Source organism: Moschus berezovskii, chromosome 4, assembly GCF_049115385.1.
Source record: "Moschus berezovskii isolate FMDL1 chromosome 4, NW_MosBer_1.0, whole genome shotgun sequence".
NCBI classification, from domain to species: domain Eukaryota; kingdom Metazoa; phylum Chordata; class Mammalia; order Artiodactyla; family Moschidae; genus Moschus; species Moschus berezovskii.
In genome coordinates, this window is record NC_142463.1 from 10,120,814 (window position 1) to 10,139,276 (window position 18,463).

Below are 18,463 nucleotides of genomic sequence, written 5' to 3' on the forward strand. Positions count from 1 at the left end.
GGCCACTGCTACTGCTAAGTCACTTCAGTCGTGTCCGACTCTGCGTGACCCCACAGACGGAAGCCCACCAGGCTCCCCCGTCCTTGGGATTCTCCAGGCAAGAACACTTAAGGCCACACTGGGCAGCATATGAGATCTTAATTCCTCAATCAGGGCTCAAACCTGTGCCCCTTGCACTGGTCCACTGGACAGCCAGAGAAGTCCCCGAAGGCAATTCAGATACTGACAGCTAAACCCGTGAATAAATAAGGGCATCGGGCTGAATAAGAAGCTGGGAGAGGGGGAAAAAGGCTGAAAGCAGTTCTGCCAAAAAGGCCTCAAGAAATATAAATCCTAAACTTATAGAAGAATCCTACTTAAAAACAAAACCAAAACAAAATCCCATCTTGAAATGTTTTTATTCAACAACAGGTTGATTCCTCTCTTTGCTCTTTTCCTCACTGGTGTTCAGGACACAGTTCACGTGATCCTGCCAATTAAAAGCAAACAATTATTCCAAAAGTCATAATAATTAGGTATCAAGATCTCAAAAATTTATCAGCAACAATCAAGTAAACTGTAATTAAAGAATGTGGTTGCAGAAGTATTTATCTTTAGATAAATAAGGGTTAAGCAGCACAAATTAATACCAGACTCACCTAGGTAGTTTATTAAATTTTATTTCCATCTTCTACAAGAACTTTTAGTTACAACTAAACTCTTAAAAGGCAGATTTCTTCAAGACACTCCATTACCTGGCACCCTCTGGTGGCTCAGGCAGTAAAATATCCACCCCCAACGCAGGAGACCCAAGTTTGATCCCTGGGTCAGGAAGATCCCCTGGAGAAGGCAATAGCAACTCACTCCAGCATTCTTGGCCTGAGAATCCCATGGACAAAGGAGCCTGGCAGGGTACAGTCGATGGGGTTGAAAGAATCAAACACAACTGAGCAACTAATACTTTCTAAGGTATAAGACACAGCTCTCAATTCTCCCATTTCTGCTTAAAATTCAACTGAATTAAAATAAAATTCAACTGACTATGATAGCCCTTTATACCTAAGTGATACCATGAACATATGCAACTGATCACGACAGGTCAACTACTGTCTACAGCCCATTTTGTAAACAAAGCTTTATTGAACAGTCATTGTCCATTTGTCTACATCATGTTTATGACTGCTTTTCAACCAGAAAAGCAGAGCTGAACTGCCCTTTAAAATTGCCAACCCTCTAGATTTTGTTTTCCATCTATTCTATCAGTGACTCCACCACTTAACTATCTGGATGAAAAATAGGAACTTCAAATCTTCTGAATCTTCCTCTGTATTGTTGTATGGATGCAAAGGTAAATAAAGATAAATATATATTTTTTTATTAAAACCTTAAGTCCCTGTTTTTCCCAAGGCCTTAGTCAAACAAGACTAAAGCCAAGGCCTACCACACTTCAGAAGACTTAATAAAAAGATTAAATATTTAAGTAAATGTTATAAAACACACTTGCTACAAAAAAGTTTTAACACAGAAAAAAATAAAATGAGATATCCACATAAGTAGTTATCTTACACCACCCAAGATTCCTTCTGAAGACAATTTTTTTAAGGTGTTTTTTGATGTGGACCATTTTTAAAGTCTTTATTGAATCTGTTACAAGACTGCTTCTGTTTTATGCTTTATAGTTTTTTGGCCCCGAGGCATGTGGGATTTTAACTCCCTGCCAGGGATTGAACCCTCACCCCCTGCATTGAAAGGCGAAGTCTTAACCACTGGGCCGCAAGGAAGTCCCTGACGACAGTTTAGAGTTAAGAATCCCAACTTACCTCGATACGTCATCAGTCTAACAAGCTGTGGCATTCCTTCTTGATCAGCTCATGCTGTGTGGCATCTTGAGAACTTATATCCATCTATCATTAAAATATGACTTTGTTATGATAACATATTTGGCATATCTTAACATTTTTGAACTGATTTTTAACATGTACACTTTATTCGGACATCAACAGGTATAGATTTTGGCATAGGTTTGGATTTCAATAGTGGTTTGGTTTTTTTTTTTGCTATGGGCTTCCCTTGTGGCTCAGATAGTAAAAAGAATCCACCTGCAAGTGAGAAGACCTGGGCTTGATCCCTGGGTTGGGAAGATGTCCTAGAGAAGGAAAGGCTACCCACTTCAGTACTCTTGCCTAGATAATTCCATGGACAAAGGAGCCTGGCAGACTGCTGTCCATGGGGTTGCAAACAGTTGGACACAAGCAAGCAACTTTCACTTTCACTGTTACTATTTAAGTTAAGACCTGGCATTGTAGTATGGATCCATTAGAAAAAATTTGCATCATTAAGTAACCCCTGAAGCGTAAACCCATGTTGTTCAAGGGTCAAATGTACTTAAGGAATTCTCCCTACCAGTGACAAAACAATTGTTCTTCACAATTTATAATGTAGAAGGAATCTCAAGATTTCTGAATTGGGCCAAAGTTGATTTTAGAACACCACAAAATACAGCATTTCTCCACAAATTCAAGCCTTTTCTGATCTAATGCCATCTTTTTCTTCTATTGTTTAACATTTTTGCAATAAATATTCCCAGCCTTTTCTCTTTCCAAATCATATACTTCCAGACACATCTATTTTAAAAAACAAAAATACAGGGCGATCAAGAGGTGAACACCTTAAAAATCAAATAGCTTTCACCCCACACAGTTAAATCAAATCATTTAACCATTAAATAGAAAGCAAATCCTAAATCCTTAATAGGTAGACTTTTAAGGAAGCTTACTTCAAGTGAATGAGCACTCCAGTTATCAGCCAACATCAATCATTCTTACCTAAAGAATAATAAGAAAAAGTTAATATAAAAGACAAGGGCATGAAGATTTGAAATGCTAGTTAATTTCAAAATTTAAAGAGTAAAATTCCAGAAACAAAGATTGGGGGCAAGTTACAGCATAAAAAAATAGGAAGAAACTTCATGGGGGATTGGGTGGGGGGTGGAATCTAAAATCATTCTGAAGTAGCAGTAGACACCTGAATTAGAATGAGAACTGTATCTTCTTGGTATTTACAAAAGCCTAACTGCATTTTCACCAGTCTGAGCACAATGAAGTTTGACTGCAACCCAAAATATACTATCCCTTATGTGAAGGTATGTGACAACGTTTACCTTACCAAATGAGTTTTAACATCGGCTCTTTTCATATAAAAGCACATACCCTGCTCCCCACCAAGTATGTCTTCCATTCTCAGGTGGACTGACCACCTTCAGCAGTCCTTCTTCAAGAGTGCCCTCCCGTTCCACAGTACACAACAATGCAGTTGTTACCCTGCAATCCTGTATATTTGCCTCATTCTTTCCCTCTTAAGTCCTCACTGAGTTTTAAGTTATGGCAAGGAAGCTATGCCTTATCAGGACAGCAAGGAACCTGAGTTTTTCTGAGGGAGAAGACATTCACCTTCACTATATATGCCTGGCAGAGCCACAGTGCACAAAAACCAGAAAGATCAGCCTTAATCCAAATTCCAGGTTTTTCTTCCTCCCTGATTATCAGAGACTGCCAAAGGGTATATGAAATAGTTCCCTGTTGCACATGTACCATCCATAAGGGATACTATATCGTTTTGCATTCTTCCTCCATTCTCCAGATTATCCTATTCTGCATCCAGCCCCCTTTTCACCCTCTGAATAAATCTTTTCAGCACTGGTGTTCAAAAGCAACATTATGTTTGATGGTTTACCAACAACTGTGTGATTTCCACAGTTGAGTCTTAAAAATTGCCAATCATTATCTAGCAGCAATGACAGATGATTAGGAGCAGCCAAATCCTCTGAATTCTTTCCCTAACAGGCAGCCATTTGAGAACTGCACTAGCTGACAGAGCACTGAAACGTTATCAGCTAAAGTCCAAACCAAATAAAGGCCCAGAACAAACATCCCAGCTCTCTAAAACCTATCCAAAATCATTAATGTTAAGGCAGTAAATGCAGGACTGTGGATCATGTCACTGCAGCTGACAATGATTAACAATAAGAAACATGCAACCCCCATTAAGGTTAAAAGTCCAAAACTAGTCACACGCATCTCTTTATCGGGAAAAAGACTAATTTGCATTCTTTGTAGGTTTTGCAACCTTATATGAAGAGCACCCATTGCATTTCTTTCATCTTTCATAAAGCACCGGTATCTATTCCCAAGGGCCTAACAGTACGAAAATGCATTCTGGCATCACACCTCTGAACTTGCGACCAATGTCATTAAAAATAATTTTTGTTTGTAATAAGAAAAGACTATGAAATACAATGCAAGCACCTGGGATATAGTTACTATTGAAACCCGTTTATCCCGTTTTTTGACTGATTTTTAAAAAGACCCTCTGCACTAAAATTCACAAATTACAGCTACATACAAATTGAAACTATTAAGAATCAACTTAAGTCACAGGTTTCTCATTCAAAGTGCAAAAGCCTGTTCATTTTGAAATAAGCAGAAAGAAGCAAAATTATCCCCCAACCCGATGATGTCCATATATTAAGTACATTCTCTCAAAAGTGCTATTGACTGTTAAGAAATAAACCTGATCTTTTATTTCTAAACAATCAGTGAGCCACGGTAGCCAAGTGTTGGCTACCAACTTCATGGATTATGCCATAGGAAAACCCCATCAGAATTGCATGCCAATTTCAAGACACTATTGTCACTAATACTGAGCATTATGTTTGATGTACATTGTATTACTAATACAGAGCTAATTTGTTCTTTCATCTAGCAGGAGTCAAGTCATTTGGTTGAATGGACTACATATTAAAGTTACAAGTCTGTCCCCACCATGTGAACTGCTTGCCAAAGAGCAAGCCATTTTTCTTGATACAAAAGAAATTCTCATAATCATGAAGAGTTTTGCCAACATTTATGCGAAGTAAACCAAACTTTCCAGTTACAGAGCAGAAAACATTATACATGAAAGCTATTTCTCATACAAGCTAGCTAAAAATCAGTTCATAGACCAATGTTCAGTTGAATTGAGGTCTGGAACAACTGTCGATGCAAAGCTTAAATCCTGAACAGAGAGGGTGCTTTTGAAGACTTACTATTTTGGTAATCGAACAGTATGGATTGCAACATCTCATCCCTAAAAAGCTAAGGGAACCAAATTCAAAAAGCTACCCTGAACATTTGCAGTTATCCTACAGAATACGACGAAGTCTTAAAATTGGGAAATGATTCCCAACATGTATTCAATAGGCAAGTCAACATGCCACACCATCTTCCCCCAGGTTTAGAGGATAGACATATTTAGACAAATCACAGAACTTGAACTATTCAAGTTAAATTCCCATCTATGCCCCCAGTTAGTAACAAAGCTGTTCCCATGGAGCCCATTTAAAAAATGTTCAAATCACGTTGCAAAAAAACACTGTACTTTTAGTTTTAATTCACTCAACCCTGTGGAGTAATAACCAAGATTACACTCTGAAATTGATACTGCTGACCTATGGGGAGGTCAGTTTGCTATAACAGAAACTAATTGTCACATGCTATATACAGTCTGTGTCAAGATGCTAAAAACACTCTACTTTCCAAATATGGTATGGTCCCCTCTCCCCCACACCACTGATGTGTTTCATGTTTTCAGTTACGATTCAACTAAAAACCACACAACTGAATCAGATACATACCAAATACTCAAGTTTGCACTTTTTATCTGAGAACTGCAACAGCACTGAGTTCTGCCTGACAAATTACAGCTCTAACCCAAACCCACACAGTTTTGATATAAGCTAGCTTTATCATACACGTGTTTGGTGCTGCACTGTAATTTCATTGTCAGAAGTATGATGTCAGAATGCCCACGGAATAAAAGTACATAGCAAGTCACCAAGTTAGATTATATTGCTTGTTACCTACCTGTATGCAGTCGGCAATGAGAATCTCGGAGCAAGCAGGAATACTACATCCGGGTCCTAATGTCCATTGCCATTTGCGGTACTACGTTCCTCACAGTTACGCACTGCAGAAATGCTGGCTAAATGCAGTTATGTAGCAGGCCACTACTTTAATAGTGCACAATTGCAGTCCAAGAACACCAGAAAATATTCCGCCACAAGCTTAGTGGCTTGCCCAAGAAAAGCCAAGTATCTAAATTTTTATCTGCCATGATATGCCACTTACAAAAATTGCACAGGCGTAACATTACAATTTCCCAAATTACTGTCTATTTATATTAGTGATATAATACATCTAATAAAGAGTGGTGGGGTTTACAGTACTTCTTAGAAGTTCAATTAGTGTTTTTAGCGAAGAGGATTATGGTTTTACTAAACATGAGCCAATGGGTTAAGTTTCTAAAGTACCTAATACACTGGGATCTCTTAGAGAATGCAGTTTTTAAAGATAAGGAGTAATAAGAGGAGCAGTTAGTTTAAAAACAATCAAAGTGTTCCTCTTAAAATTATGAGAGAAAGTGGGGAAGAGGAAATGGGGGCAAGGTGGCTTCTTTAAATGAGAAAACTGGCCAAAATACCTCTAAACTACTACCTTCCCTTTTCCACCCCATGTTTTGTAAATCAGCTTTTAGAGATGATTTAAATTCACATTAGGCTATCATATACATTGCAAGACTTGTTGAAAGTCTGAGTAGCTTACAACCCTTGATGCACTGCTATTTCAGTAATAAAAGTCAAAACTTAGTTAAAACTAAGCAACATTATTTGCTAAACAATGTTTAGCAATTCTACACAGTAAGGCTATCAAAACCACAACTTTCAGGAGATAATCCATTAGCATCCTTCACCACTCTTCAAAGGTACAGTACTACGAAAAGCTTATTTTAGGGGTCTGTGCCAGCATCCCTTACAAAGAAAGGCATGTAATCTGAAAAATAAACTGAAACATTAATTTTATAGGCAGATTTCCCCATTTCCCCACCAGCCCCCACCCACACATTCAAGTTCACCCTCTGTGGGTGTCCCATGAACACCCCTTATTTTATCATTAACGGAGTCCCTACCATACAATTTAAATTGTAATGGACTCCTTTCAAATCAAGACCCTTGTTTCCAGTACAGAAAATCTCATACATTATCACCAATTAATGACTTGGGACAAAACTTCCTCCTATAATTATGGTAGAACTACTCATTTCCAAGTGACTTGGTGAACAGAAATATTGAACATTTTCTAATGAGATTCTCTCCCTTAATTAGCACACCAGGTACCTGTCAGTCACACAACCAGAATTTGGTGGCATGCCTTTATACTCCACTAGTGTTTTAGTATTAACAGATTTCCTATGCACAGTGCTCAATTGTTTCAACTATAGGTTTCCCTTTGTACTCAGGCACAATACTAAACTTACTTCAGCATTTAAACAAAGATTTGATTTAGAATTTTACTTTTGCCAATTAACACTAAAAGAGGTGAAAAGGAGGAAGACACATTCCACAGTAAGAGTTCTATAATGTACAAATGTGAATGCAAACATAGCTAAAATCAAAACCAAACCATTCAATTACTTTACCTACTACTTTTAGGAAATTGTTCCTCTGCTTATATATACACTGGGAAAGCAGGTGTTTTCCCAACGTACTAACGGACACCAGTAACAAACTATTTTATTAATAAGTCAAAATGTCTTTGATGGAAGGAGAGTCAATGAAGTTGACATTAAACTGACAACACCATCGAAACACTCCAAAAGCTTTATGGTGGGAGGAAGGAACATCTGTACTGTGTAGCACAAGCAATTCTCTCCAGATTTTGTGCCACATCAAAAGGAATATGAAAAACAAAAATGTTTCATAAGAATCATTCTCTGCAACCCTATGCTATTAACAGTCACTACAAGCTCTTAGAAAATAGAATAGTTTTTTCATAGTCCTACAGATTTTGCCCAATAGAAGTAGCACAAGGAGATGGTAAAAGTTAGAGTACAAGTATATACATTTCTAACCTACTTTATGATTAACTATACCTCTTATTTTTGAATTTAATTATTCACACTAAACTCCACCTTTATAAATCACTTAAAAGTAATACATGAAAAGGCTTCATGTTTAACAATCTTTAATTCAAATGTGAAAGTTCAATACAAGCCGTTTGTAGGGCTTGGGACTCGTATTTTTTAAAAAACAAGAATGGAGGAATGCAACAAAATGATCTTTCCACTTTTTCTTCAGAAACTTTCAAGGAAAGAATAGATCATAGGGCCATAAAAGATCCATTTAAGTCATACCCACTTTCTCCCCCTACCAATAGTCTTACACCCATTCCATAATCCATAATCTTGATACACATTCCTGAATGAAGATTTACAGTTCAGCTTTGCTTACAGAGCCATTTAAAAATACTTAGCACCAGCTTGCTTCCTTGCCAAACAAATCAAATCATGAAACTACTTCAATAAGCATTTCTTCTTTTTAAAACAAGGGGGTACTTATAAGTAGAAAGCAATACTTAGCCTACAAATAACATTTCCCAGAAATGGCATATGCCATTCAAAGGCCTAGACACTCTTATGCTTTCCAAGTGGAATACCTAGCCTAATGTGCATAGAAGCATGAATGGCAAAGTTGAAGATCAATAACTATTTTTTCTATTTATTTGAAGCACAGTAAAAAAAAAAATTGGTACACTTTGGAAATTCAGTGGCACAGGTACACTGCCGTTAACTTGAGGGACATTATACAGTTTAAAAAAAAAGAGAGAAAAAAAAAAGGAAAAAAAAATTCCCCTGTTGCAAACACTGCATTACATAATTTTACCTGCCCCAACAGACCATTTACAAATATTAGGTCAATAAACTGCTAACATCCATAAAAAGGTTGCTTTCTTACTAAAATGCAAGAATTTAAAAGATTGGTATCTAAACAAGAAGACAAAAACAAACTGGAATGAAAGCCTCGATATCACATCTAAAATCGGGGTTTTTTGTTTGGGCCTTCATACTCTTCTCTCCCTCTACCATATCCTGCTGGAGTTCCAGGCCCCATTCCTCTAGGACCCTGTCCACCCACAGGTCCCGCACCTCCCTGCCCAAAGCGCTCAGTACGCTATTGGAACAGTAATTAACAGTTCATTATATGTAGTTGATGTCCATGTGTGTTAAGTAAATATTTTAGAAGGTTCCGTAGTCAACGTTCGTCGATACAATCACCAATGAGTCGATCCACAGGTACCGGGAACATAGAAAGGAAAAAAGGGTAATTTGAAAATTAGTTTACGATAATACATGCCTTGTGGTATGTTCCCACTTGAGCCATTCTCATACACCTGTTTCAAAGAACAGATCTTCCCTGTAGTGCTAAAAAATTTAAGAATTAGTGCAGATGTGAAAACCCATTCCAAAATGAGTTTTAAGAAATTTCACATCAGGTTAACCCACTGAAAAGCTTACAAACTTCTCGCTTTCAAGGTCTGAACAGGAAATTTAATTTCCAAGTAAGCCTAACAAGCCCAACCAGACAGATTCAATTCACTCAATGAAGTGACAAAGACCTACTCACCAGTTAGTGGTATATGCTGCATAAGAAACCTTGTGCTTTTCAAGATCTTAAGACTCATCTGCTAAGTTGCAGAAATCTTAAAAGGTTCAAAGTTTTTAATAAAATGCTACCAGACTACAAAAAGAAAAAGAATAGAAGACTAATAGGTTTAGTCACTTAACCGGCACAGTAATTTGATTTAAAAGTGTTGCCATTTTCTCTCCAAGTATATCACCTTCACAGCCATCACTACATAAAACCAGAGAAATTATGTTCACAGTACTGTTCTTTATAGTTGCAAATTAACTGATTATACAGCCCACCCTCATAACAGCCCAACTTTTCATTTTCCCTTATGTCTGTGAAAAGTCCCAACAGTTATGATTCCGTGTTTTGGGTGTCTCCCAAACAGCATTAACACCAAGCTTAAGTGACTGCAATAAAGCAGGACTTTATCCCATCAAGTTTTAGGTTAATTCTAGTCCTAGAAACCTATGATCCCAAACAAAGTAACCCTACAGATATGCAAGCACAGCAGCCTGAACTATCTTTCAAATTCATATAAAGAAGACCAATTATTAAAGAGTATTGCTCAAAACATAAAATAAAACCCCAAAACAGAACAAAAATCCAACAAAACCCCCCAGAAATTAAAAAAGGCATCAGGGTTTAAAACTGTTATAAATAACTTCAACATGCTTCCTACAAAATACTACAGGGCTACTTAAGACTACCTCCTAACCCTTCAAACTATTTCAAAATCCTAACTATTTTAGGCGTTCAGCACATTGTATTATCTCAAAAAGGCGAAAAGGAAATTTGGGGGTTTGTTACCACATCATCTTACAATCCAGGAGCTACAGGTCACAAGGACTATAGAATCTGAACTGTGGGAACATCGTGTCAAATTAGTTACAAATTTGATATATAACCTACATCTGACTATTAGGAAGCATATAAACCAAAATATAACCCACATTATTTTTAAAATTCATCTTTAAGCTAACAGCGCTACATTCAACCCTCCAACTATTTATGATTCTAATCTTCAAAGCCTTAAGTAGATGAGGCCCCATTCTAAATCCTTGTTATTTGTAAAATGAATCTAGTGAGCTATATGCTGCAGCTTCTCTCCTTTGCCAAAAGATTGTAGATGAACTAATTAAGATTCAATTCAGTTGTGACAAGGCACTTTTCTCCAAACCCACCTCTACAGCCAATATTCAGTTCTTCTAAGGATTGTAAAATCCCGATATCACCACTCAGACCAATTCTCTTGGTTGTTCTAAAAGATCCTGATAGGCTACCTGTACAGCTAAAATATGACACCATCGAGAAGGTTCAGATCAAATGCACACAACTAGTATGCTAAAAAATAACACTGACTTTTGCTATTCCATAGCAAAAGAGATGTCCATTTATTTTAGAAAGTACACCTAAAGACAGGCCCAACAGGAGGGAAACGACGAGTCCGAAGACTAAACAATTCCCTTTTCATGGATAAAGTCACAGCAAATGTAGGTCAAAGTCCTACACATTGCTAAAACATGCCTAAAGCTACAAGCTACAAACAAGTCTGATTCACACTTATGGCAAATACCAGCTTTTATGAATGACAGCTTGCCATTTGATTACTCTCACTTGGATGTAGAATAATCAGTAGTATCTAACATTTAGAATTTGGATTTGCCATGAACTATTGTGCAAAAGTACACAAGCAATATAATGGAAAGCACCTAAGTCTACTTATTGCCAAAGATAACTCCCAACATACTACTAACAGTATCGACTTTTTGTTGGCAACCTTATCAGGTGAGGTTACCACATTGAGTTCTTCTATGTTGCCAAGGTATTCATCAATATTACGGATTTACACGATAGGGGAACTAAAAGAAGTCCAGTCACCTACTTGAAAAACAAAAACAAAAAAACACACACACGTAAGTTGTGAGAATGAGGATGTCCTTTTGAACTATGTCCCGCAAGATACATTACCATGTCGCTTCCCATCATGGAACCACTCATGGTTGCTGGAGGGACTCCAGGATTGGCTTCGTAACCTATGCCACCACTGCCACCTAGAGGTGGGAATTTCTGGCCTCCCGAGCTATAGGGATCTGGGAAACAAAAACGCCGGTCACCATGCAGCCATAACACTGCTCCTCACTAGCACCACTGATTCATCGTCCACTCTTACCTCCCATGTTCATTGCTCCTCCACCACCCATTCTCATGTCTCTTTCTCTCTGAAAGTAAAAAAAAAAGCTCTTTCATACACTTTACTAAACCCATACCAAGCGTTCTTAACTACCAAGGAATTTCCACAGCTTAACAAAAACTGTTTTCAACTTAAATTAGGCCATTTTTAAAAAGACGCCATTAACAAACAAACCTAGAAAGCAAGCTTCTTCATAACCAATGAAATCTTTTGGCCCACCCAAGGAGAAGGTAAAACTCAAGGCAGATCAATCAAACACTTGGGTTAAAAAGAAAGAAAAAAAGGCAGAATAGCTACCATGTGAAAAGTTATTTAACTGAGTAAAACTGCACCCTAGGTAACCACAAATTCTGTAGAAAACTCCGATTACATTGCAAAAGTTACTTACTGGATCCATATAGCCCATCCGACTATAACTTTCCTCTCTTTGGCGTCTCATCTGTTCTTCCATCTCACGTTGACGAATCATCATCTCTTCTTCCCTCCTACGTCGTTCTTCCTCTTGCCTGGAAATATTCATCAAGTATGTAAACAAAAGCTTTTTATGCACATTAAAAGAATTCAACTTGAAGGAAACTAGCAGTTTACTTATAGAGAAGGAAATGGCAACCCACTCCAGTGTTCTTGCCTGTAGAGTCCCAGGGAGTGGGGAGCCTGTCTATGGGGTCGGACACGACTGAAGTGACTTAGCAGTAGCAGCAGTAGTTTACTTAAGAGCATTACAGCAAATGGAAGGTTGGGACAGTGATTAAGGAGAAAAGCCCTAAATGTATTCCAGCAAAGTAAATGAGCCATATAACAGAAATCGTTATTTCGCAATTTAAGCATTAAACCAACACTGACATGGTATTTAACATCTCTGTACCTTAACTGACTCAGCTGCAAAATTTAGGTACACTTAACACCGACACCATCCTTATGACAGAAAGTGAAGAGGAACTAAAAAGCCTCTTGATGAAAGTGAAAGAGGAGAATGAAAAGTTGGCTTAAACCTCAACATTCAGAAAACTAAGATCATGGCATCTGGTCCCATCACTTCATGGGAAATAGATGGGGAAACAGTGACTGACTTTATTTTTCTGGGTTCCAAAATCACTGCAGATGGTGACTGCAGTCATGAAATTAAAAGACACTTACTCCTTGGAAGGAAAGTTATGACCAATCTAGATAGTATATTAAAAGGCAGAGACATTACTTTGCCAACAAAGGTCTAGTCAAAGCTATGGTTTTTCCAGTAGTCATGTATGGATGTGAGAGTTGGACTGTGAAGAAAGCTGATATCCGAAGAATTGATGCTTTTGAACTGTGGTGTTGGAGAAGACTCTTGAGAGTCCCTTGGACTGCAAGGAGATCCAACCAGTCCATTCTAAGGGAGATCAGTCCTGGATGTTCATTGGAAGGACTGATGCTAAAGCTGAAACACCAATACTTTGGCCACCTCATGCAACGAGTTGACTCACTGGAAAAAAGACTCTGATGCTGGGAAGGATTAGGGGTGGGAGGAGAAGGGGACGACAGAGAATGAGATAGCTGGATGGCATCAACTGACTTGATGGACATGAGTTTGAGTGAACTCCGGGAGTTGGTGATGGACAGGGAGGCCTGGCGTGCTGTGATTCATGGGGTCGCAAAGAGTCGGACACGACTGAGCGACTGCACACTGAAACAAAGGTTTAACAAAACTGTACCTCAATTGCATCTCTTTACGTTTCTGCATTTCTTGATTGTGCAGTTCTTCCATGCGTCGTAATTCTTCCTGGCGTCTCATTAGATCTGAAAATTGGAAAATTCTGTTATAGATTCACATTAACAAATTCTAATAAGCTCAAAAGGCAAACGATCTTACTGGCAAAATTCAGAAGGTATTTTACCTTGACGCAAAAGATTTGCCTGATGCTCATGATAGGCATCTTCCATTTCACTTTCCAATTTGTCTTTTGCATCTTTCATGTTTTTTTCAACCTGTTCCCGCTGCTGTTTTTCCATTTCATCAAGGGACTTCCACCGCTGAGAATACTCATACTCAAATGTCCCATGCTGGGCAAAACGAGGAGGAGTCTCTCTCTCCCTGACAATATTTAAATATGAACCAATTTATGGATGCACACAAGAAATACATGTATCTGATGTCCCCTAAAAAACACTGGTCCTTCCACTGGCTTCTCATTTCCAAGAAATACAGGAAGGCAAAAATTACCTTGATTCTTAGTATCTCTTTACACATTCCAGGATGATAATAGACAGTAACATAGGCAATGAAGATCAATCCTACCTTCCTCACTGTCCTAATTCCACTTTCCAAGCAAAGTTTCAATTCAAAGAATATTTTTCCAACTCTGAAACACCAGGATATCTACAACATATCTAAACAACTGCTAAGAACAAAACAAGACTGCATATAAAATATACCTACCACAGAAAACAAACACTAGGTACTTGAATGACTGATTCAAAACCTCTAGCTTTCTAAACCTGAAGTTTTCATTAAGCCTATCTAAGATTTTTGTACATATTAAGCAAAACTGAAAAATTACCAAGTTCTCCGAACTTATAGTTGCTGAAGGGGAAAGGATAGTCAAGAGTTTGGGTAAGACATGCACACATTCCTATTAATAGATAACCAACAAGAACCTACTGTACAGCACAGAGAACTTTGCTCAATACTACAATGGCAGACAGGACGGGAGGGGAGTTTGGGGGAGAATGAATACATCTGCATGTATGGCTGAGTCCATTTGCAGTTCACCTGTAACTATTGAACACTGTCAACCTGCTATACCCCAAAACAAAAAAAAATGAAAAAGTTCTCCTTTATAGTTTAAGAAATTGTTCTTACTTTTGATACATTGGATTCTTCTGGGCAAGTTTTTCAGGAAGACCGTCTTCATCATCTAACTGTTCAAGTGGTTCCACAATGACTGGACGAGGAGTTCTAACAACAAAAAATGGTTCCATCTTAATTTTGTTCCAGCTTTACCGCAATTTCTTCTAAGTTAATAAATAAGAGTTACTAAGATAAACATAAAAACTTACGTTGTCAGTAAGAAAACACCCTCACTGCATCTTTCAAATGCTTTTCTTGCTGCTGGTTTAGAAGCAAATTCAACAATGCCTTTCCCTGTAGATCTTCCACGATCATCCACAATTACAACAGCCCTTTCAATAGGACCAAACTGGCTAAAGGCTTCTTCCAACAGTTCATTGGAAACATAAGGTGAAAGATTTCGAACAGAAAGGGCAGCAGCATGTGTGGCAAACCGAACCCGAAGCTGTCTACCTCTCATGGGTGTATCATCAAGTTCAGCTTTAGCTATTTCAGCCAACGCTCTAGATTCCTGCAAGCATCAAGACATACACTCAAAGTTAATGACCTCAAAACTGGCTAATGTGCACCCTAAAATTGCCACAAGTCTAACCCCCAATCCTATCCTTCTGTCAGCTCAGTTCAACTTAGCCCCAAGCAGTCTTCCTGACTGACCCTCCCAATCCCCCGTTTTAAATATTAAGCACGATACAGCAGCTGCATCTTTTCTGTGTGATGAAAAGTTTATAAAGTTGTTGGTTCAAAAAACACTATGTAGTAGTAAAAAAAGACAATTCCCCCAGAAAAACACAAAAACCAAACTCACAAGCTTAATAAATCCAAATCCTTTGCCTTTGTTTATAAAAACTTCTCCTGGTTCTCCGTATTTAGCAAAAAGTCTTTTGAATTCATCCTCTGTGATGTCTGCAGGTAGATTACCAACAAACAACCGACAACGCTGGGTGTAAGTTTTCTCTCCAGGCCTCCTCAGGAGTGACAAGTTGGCTTTAAACCCCTGATACAAATAGAAGGAAGCTTTCAGATATAAGGTACCTCTGCAAGTAGAAGAGGCAATAGTCTTTCCCCCTAACTGAATATGTTACCAATCCAATCGGGATGCTCTTTTGTTGCCTTTAAAGATCGTTATTACATGCTTAACCGGACTTCCAAAGTAATCACTCATAACATTAATGATTCTTAACTGTAATACTCTTGAGAAGACAAGTCTCTCTAGAGAGTAGGCTCTGAATCAGGAATCTCGTCAACCGTTTATGCCTAACGTCCCTGACAAAATCAAAACTATAGTGGACAAAAATTAAAAGGATGGAAAGGTATTAATAAAACGACTAAAACTCTGTAGTCAACGATGAAACCTGTGGCTAAGCGTTAAGAGAAAAACTCACCCGATCTCGTCAATCCTAAATTTCACGCTATACTCTTTATTGTGGACCCCAGGATCCGTTAGCTTTAACAGGGCCCATCCACCTTTCCTCAAGCCACCCTCTGCCAGCCCGGAGGCCTCCCCAGGGATGCCGCTAGCGGACCCGCGCCGTCCGCCCCTCAACCCGCAGCCCCGCCCACCCACCTCCGCCTCCCGCGCGCAGGCGCCCTTTCTGGTCTCCGACAAAATGGAGGGCGGGGAAGGGGGCCGCCGCCATCTTAGGAAAACCGACGCGTAGCTCAGGTTGACACTCACCTCAGAGTCCGAAATCTTCTCCTCGCTGCGGCCGCCGGGCCCTCCGGGCGGCGGCCCTTGGTGGTGCTGCTGGTGGTAGGGCGGATGGTGTTGCCGGCCCCCGCGGGGCTCCCCGCCACCTCGGTGCGGCGGCTTAGGGTGGCCGCCGGGAGTGCTTAGGCCCGGGCCGCCGCCAGGCTTCGGCCCGCCTGGCATTTTGCCGCCCTTGGGGCCGCCGGGTCCCGGGCCCTGCTTAGGCCCGGGCACCGGGCCCCCTGCAGGTGGCGGAGGCGGCGGGACCCCAGCCTGAGGCGGGGTGGTGGGCACCCCACTGCTCGGCGGAGCCGGTGGAGGCGCACCTGGGGGCGCCGAGGTGACAGCGGGCGGCGGGGTCGGGGTGGGGCCTGGCCCCGTGGGGGCCCCCGAGGTCGGGGGTGTGGCGGGCGGCGCCGAGCCGGTGGCCGGAGGGGCGCTGCCTACTCCGGGAGCCGAACCGGGTCCTTGAGGAACGACAGACTTAGATGAGTCCTGTGGCGGCGGCGGCGGCTGCTGGTGCGGCGGCTGCTGATGGGGCGGCTGGTGCGGCGGCGGCTGAAGCGGCGGCGGCTGCTGTGGTGGCGGCTGCTGCGGCGGGGGCTGCTGCTGTTGCTGGTGCGGAGGCGGTGGCGGGATCTGAGGCTTGGGGCCAGCCTGGCCCGGCACGGGCCCCATGGGTCCGCGATTCTGACTGAGGCCCATGCCGGGCGGCGGGGAGCGGAAGTCGTGGAGGCCGCCGCGGCCGCCTCCTCCTCCGCGTCGGTGGAAGCCGCCACCGCCACCGCCCCGGCTTCGGAACCGGTCCCGAGACATGTCTGTGATCAAGGGGCGGTCGAGGCAAAAGCGGAGAAGACGTTCAGGGAACGTGGAGGCCACCTTGCTTCGCACAAGATGGCGGATGACACAGGCGGCGCGCCGCCTTTGTCCTCTTCTTATATAGGCCGGCTGGTATGGCCCCGCCTACTTCTCGATCGGTAGCTCCAATAGCCAATTGCAAGTACTGTGCTTGGTGACGCTAGGTTACGAAGATCTCGTCTCTCCTATTGGCTCTCGATGAGAGGCGGGAGGAATGGAGTGGTTGAAGATTTCAGTCGGCCAATGAGCGGAAAGGAGTTGTCTGTAGGCCACCGTGATTTGCTGGGAGATATTTGAATGGTTCTCCAGAGCTATTTTCCAGTGAAAGCAAATAGCCAGAGCCCTATCAGCTCCTGGGGAGAGATGTTAGAAGACCCTTTTTCTTTCTTGATTGACCTTATGAGCAGTCTGCTGGTATCTTTCCCCAGAAAGAACAGTAGTCTCCAGTTCAAAAGCATAAATTAGCTGTGTGCTGGGCCAATGGAATTAGAGAAAATTTTACAGATTTCTTACACAGCATTTACTGATTGATTTTGGAACCTCATTGGAGTATTGGTTCTAGCAGTATAAATGTCTCAATAGGCTTAAGTGAGTGTTCTCTTGCTCAAAAAGGCCTTGATTTTGTGGTATATATGTAGACTATTTACAAACACAAATCACAGAAGGATTAAACATTTTTCTTAATTTTACCACAAAACACTTGGTGAACAGATTAAGATACTTTACCATATTAAAATATATATGGAATCAACCAATGGACAACATCCTTCCTGTTTCGAAGTGCATGAGCCATTTCCCTTAATACCTCTCCTAATTAGTGACGAGTTGACTCACTGGAAAAGAGCCTGATGCTAGGAAGAATTGGGGGTGGGAGGAGACAGGGACGACAGAGAATGAGATGGCTGGATGGCATCACCGACTCGATGGACATGAGTTTGAGTGAATTCCGGGAGTTGGTGATGGACAGGGAGGCCTGGCGTGCTGATTCATGGGGTCGCAAAGAGTCGGACACGACTGAGCGACTGAACTGAACTGAGAAACCTTTGGGTGGATCATTCCTCTGGTTAATATTAGCCATGGCTCATGTCTTCTTTTCTAATTCTGTACATCATTCCCTATCTGAATGGATGATCACCCAATAATACTCTGTCAATCCTCCAGCCATCTTTCCTTCTATCCTGTTAGCCACCCCACCCACATCGTAGTTAATCCTGTTTGTTATTGCCAGGAATCAGTTCAGTTCAGTTCAGTCACTCAGTTGTGTCCGACTCTTTGCAACCCCATGAATCACAGCACAACAGGCCTCCCTGTCCATCACCAACTCCTGGAGTTCACTCAAACTCATGTCCATCGAGTAGGTGATGCCATCCAGCCATCTCATTCTCTGTTGTCCCCTTCTCCTCCTGCCCCCAATCCCTCCCA

At 40.9% G+C, this 18,463-nt stretch overlaps 1 protein-coding gene across 3 annotated transcripts; it reads right to left on the minus strand.

The window, feature by feature from the left end:
* Positions 1-381: 381 nt before the first annotated feature.
* Positions 382-17,109, minus strand: SFPQ (splicing factor proline and glutamine rich). 3 transcript variants are annotated; one of them, XM_055401763.2, is made up of 13 exons: positions 16,172-17,109; positions 15,302-15,490; positions 14,706-15,007; positions 14,509-14,604; positions 13,544-13,740; positions 13,361-13,445; positions 12,061-12,178; positions 11,652-11,700; positions 11,450-11,571; positions 5,880-9,022; positions 2,756-2,804; positions 1,800-1,883; positions 382-469 (listed from the first exon to the last, which is right to left on the minus strand). In XM_055401763.2, exons 1-10 carry the CDS (start codon positions 16,997-16,999, stop codon positions 8,885-8,887), a joined length of 2,124 nt encoding a protein of 707 aa, XP_055257738.1. In that variant the 5' UTR covers positions 17,000-17,109; the 3' UTR covers positions 382-469; positions 1,800-1,883; positions 2,756-2,804; positions 5,880-8,884. The 3 variants fall into 3 exon arrangements, with proteins under 3 accessions (XP_055257738.1, XP_055257739.1, XP_055257737.1); XM_055401764.2 differs by lacking the exon at positions 5,880-9,022; XM_055401762.2 differs by having other exon boundaries at positions 2,756-9,022.
* Between the last annotated feature and the right edge of the window lie 1,354 nt (positions 17,110-18,463).

Excerpts from the sequence above, each read along its gene's own strand:
- SFPQ (XM_055401763.2), bottom strand. The coding sequence starts at position 16,999 with ATGTCTCGGGACCGGTTCCGAAGCCGGGGCGGTGGCGGTGGCGGCTTC. Across the intron at positions 14,605-14,705 it reads GGTGTTTTCTTACTGACAAC|AACTCCTCGTCCAGTCATTG; the intron begins GTAAGTTTTTAT and ends TTTTGTTGTTAG. Across the intron at positions 9,023-11,449 it reads CCATGATGGGAAGCGACATG|CGTACTGAGCGCTTTGGGCA; the intron begins GTAATGTATCTT and ends CTGTTCCAATAG.